The sequence below is a fragment of the Calidris pugnax genome, unplaced genomic scaffold, assembly GCF_001431845.1.
Source record: "Calidris pugnax isolate Ruff unplaced genomic scaffold, ASM143184v1 C14694166, whole genome shotgun sequence".
Classification (NCBI taxonomy): domain Eukaryota; kingdom Metazoa; phylum Chordata; class Aves; order Charadriiformes; family Scolopacidae; genus Calidris; species Calidris pugnax.
The window spans coordinates 1-1,147 of NW_015093448.1; the positions used below are offsets into that span (position 1 = coordinate 1).

General features: G+C 53.1%; 1 protein-coding gene across 1 annotated transcript; it reads right to left on the reverse strand.

The window, feature by feature from the left end:
* Positions 1 to 95: 95 nt before the first annotated feature.
* Positions 96 to 1,007, reverse strand: LOC106900691 (chromodomain-helicase-DNA-binding protein 8-like; the record flags this gene model as incomplete). The annotated part of the gene is made up of 3 exons (XM_014962838.1): positions 96 to 199; positions 312 to 468; positions 808 to 1,007. Coding segments are annotated over 3 exons (451 nt in total), but the record flags the coding sequence as incomplete, so codon positions are not given.
* Positions 1,008 to 1,147: the final 140 nt, after the last annotated feature.

A 1,147-nucleotide genomic window follows, 5' to 3' on the forward strand; every position in this document is an offset into this window, starting at 1 on the left:
CCTCAAGGAGGTGCTGGAGAACCTCAAACCACCTCAAGGAGCTTCTGGAGACCCTCAGACCTCCCCGAGGAGACCCCGGAAGACCTCAAAGAAGGTCCTGAGGACTCACCTGGCCATTGCCCCCGCCAGGACCTTCTCCGCCTGGTCCCCGATGACCTCCTGCCGCAGGTAGTAGAGCATCCGCACCCTCAAGAGAACCCTGGGAGATGACGGAAGGTGGTGGGCAACCAAAAAATAAGAAGGAAAGGAAGGGGTTGGAGAAGACCTTGCGGTGGCCCTCGGTGGTGGCCACCAAGGAGACCTCAACCCACTTGTTGCATTGATGTTTGAGGTGTTTCTTGTAGCTCTCATCTTGGAAGAGGGTGTCGGGGTTGTATTTTCGGATCCAATCAACCTTGTGGACATCAAAAGAGCTTTGGGACTTGATCTTCTTCCCCTTCCGACCACGAGGAACCGGGATGGAAAGTCCTGGAGATCCGAGAGAAGAAGGAGAAGAACCTCAAAAAAACCAACCCCCTTCCACGGTTCAAGGTCTTGGACCTTCAAGAGAAATCTTGAAGATCCAAGAGATGGAAAGAAGAAGGACCTTCAAAAGTTTAGGACTTTCAAGAAGGACTTTCAAAGGTTTAGGACCTTCAGGAAGGTCCATGACAAGTAGGACCTTCAAAGGTTTAGGACCTTCAAGAAGATCCATAAGAAGAAGAACCTTCAAAGGTTTAGGACCCTCAAGAAGGACCTTCAAAGGTTTGGGACCTTCAAGAAGGTCCACTTGGCTTGTCCCCAAGTTGGTGGAGAAACCCATCTCACCCGAGTGGTTTTGGAGCTCCTTGGTCTTGCCGTTCTCTGTGGGGCTGATGAGGTCCCAGATGAAGCTCTTGATGTTCTCATCTCCCCGGTAATGGAGAAGACAATAGACCAAGATGGTCCTACAGATGGTCTCCACGTCCCGCTCCGAGAGACGACGCTTGAACCTCCCGTGGGACAAGATCTCCCGCCAACGGCCCCATCTGGAAGGGGTGGAGAAGACCACGGGGTCAAGGAGGTCCACGGTGGGCTTTCTCCACCACCCACCACCCAGATCTCCATGGAAGAGCTTGTGGTGGCCACCAGAGAACAGCTGGACCTGGTCTACCTTGTCCACCAAGAA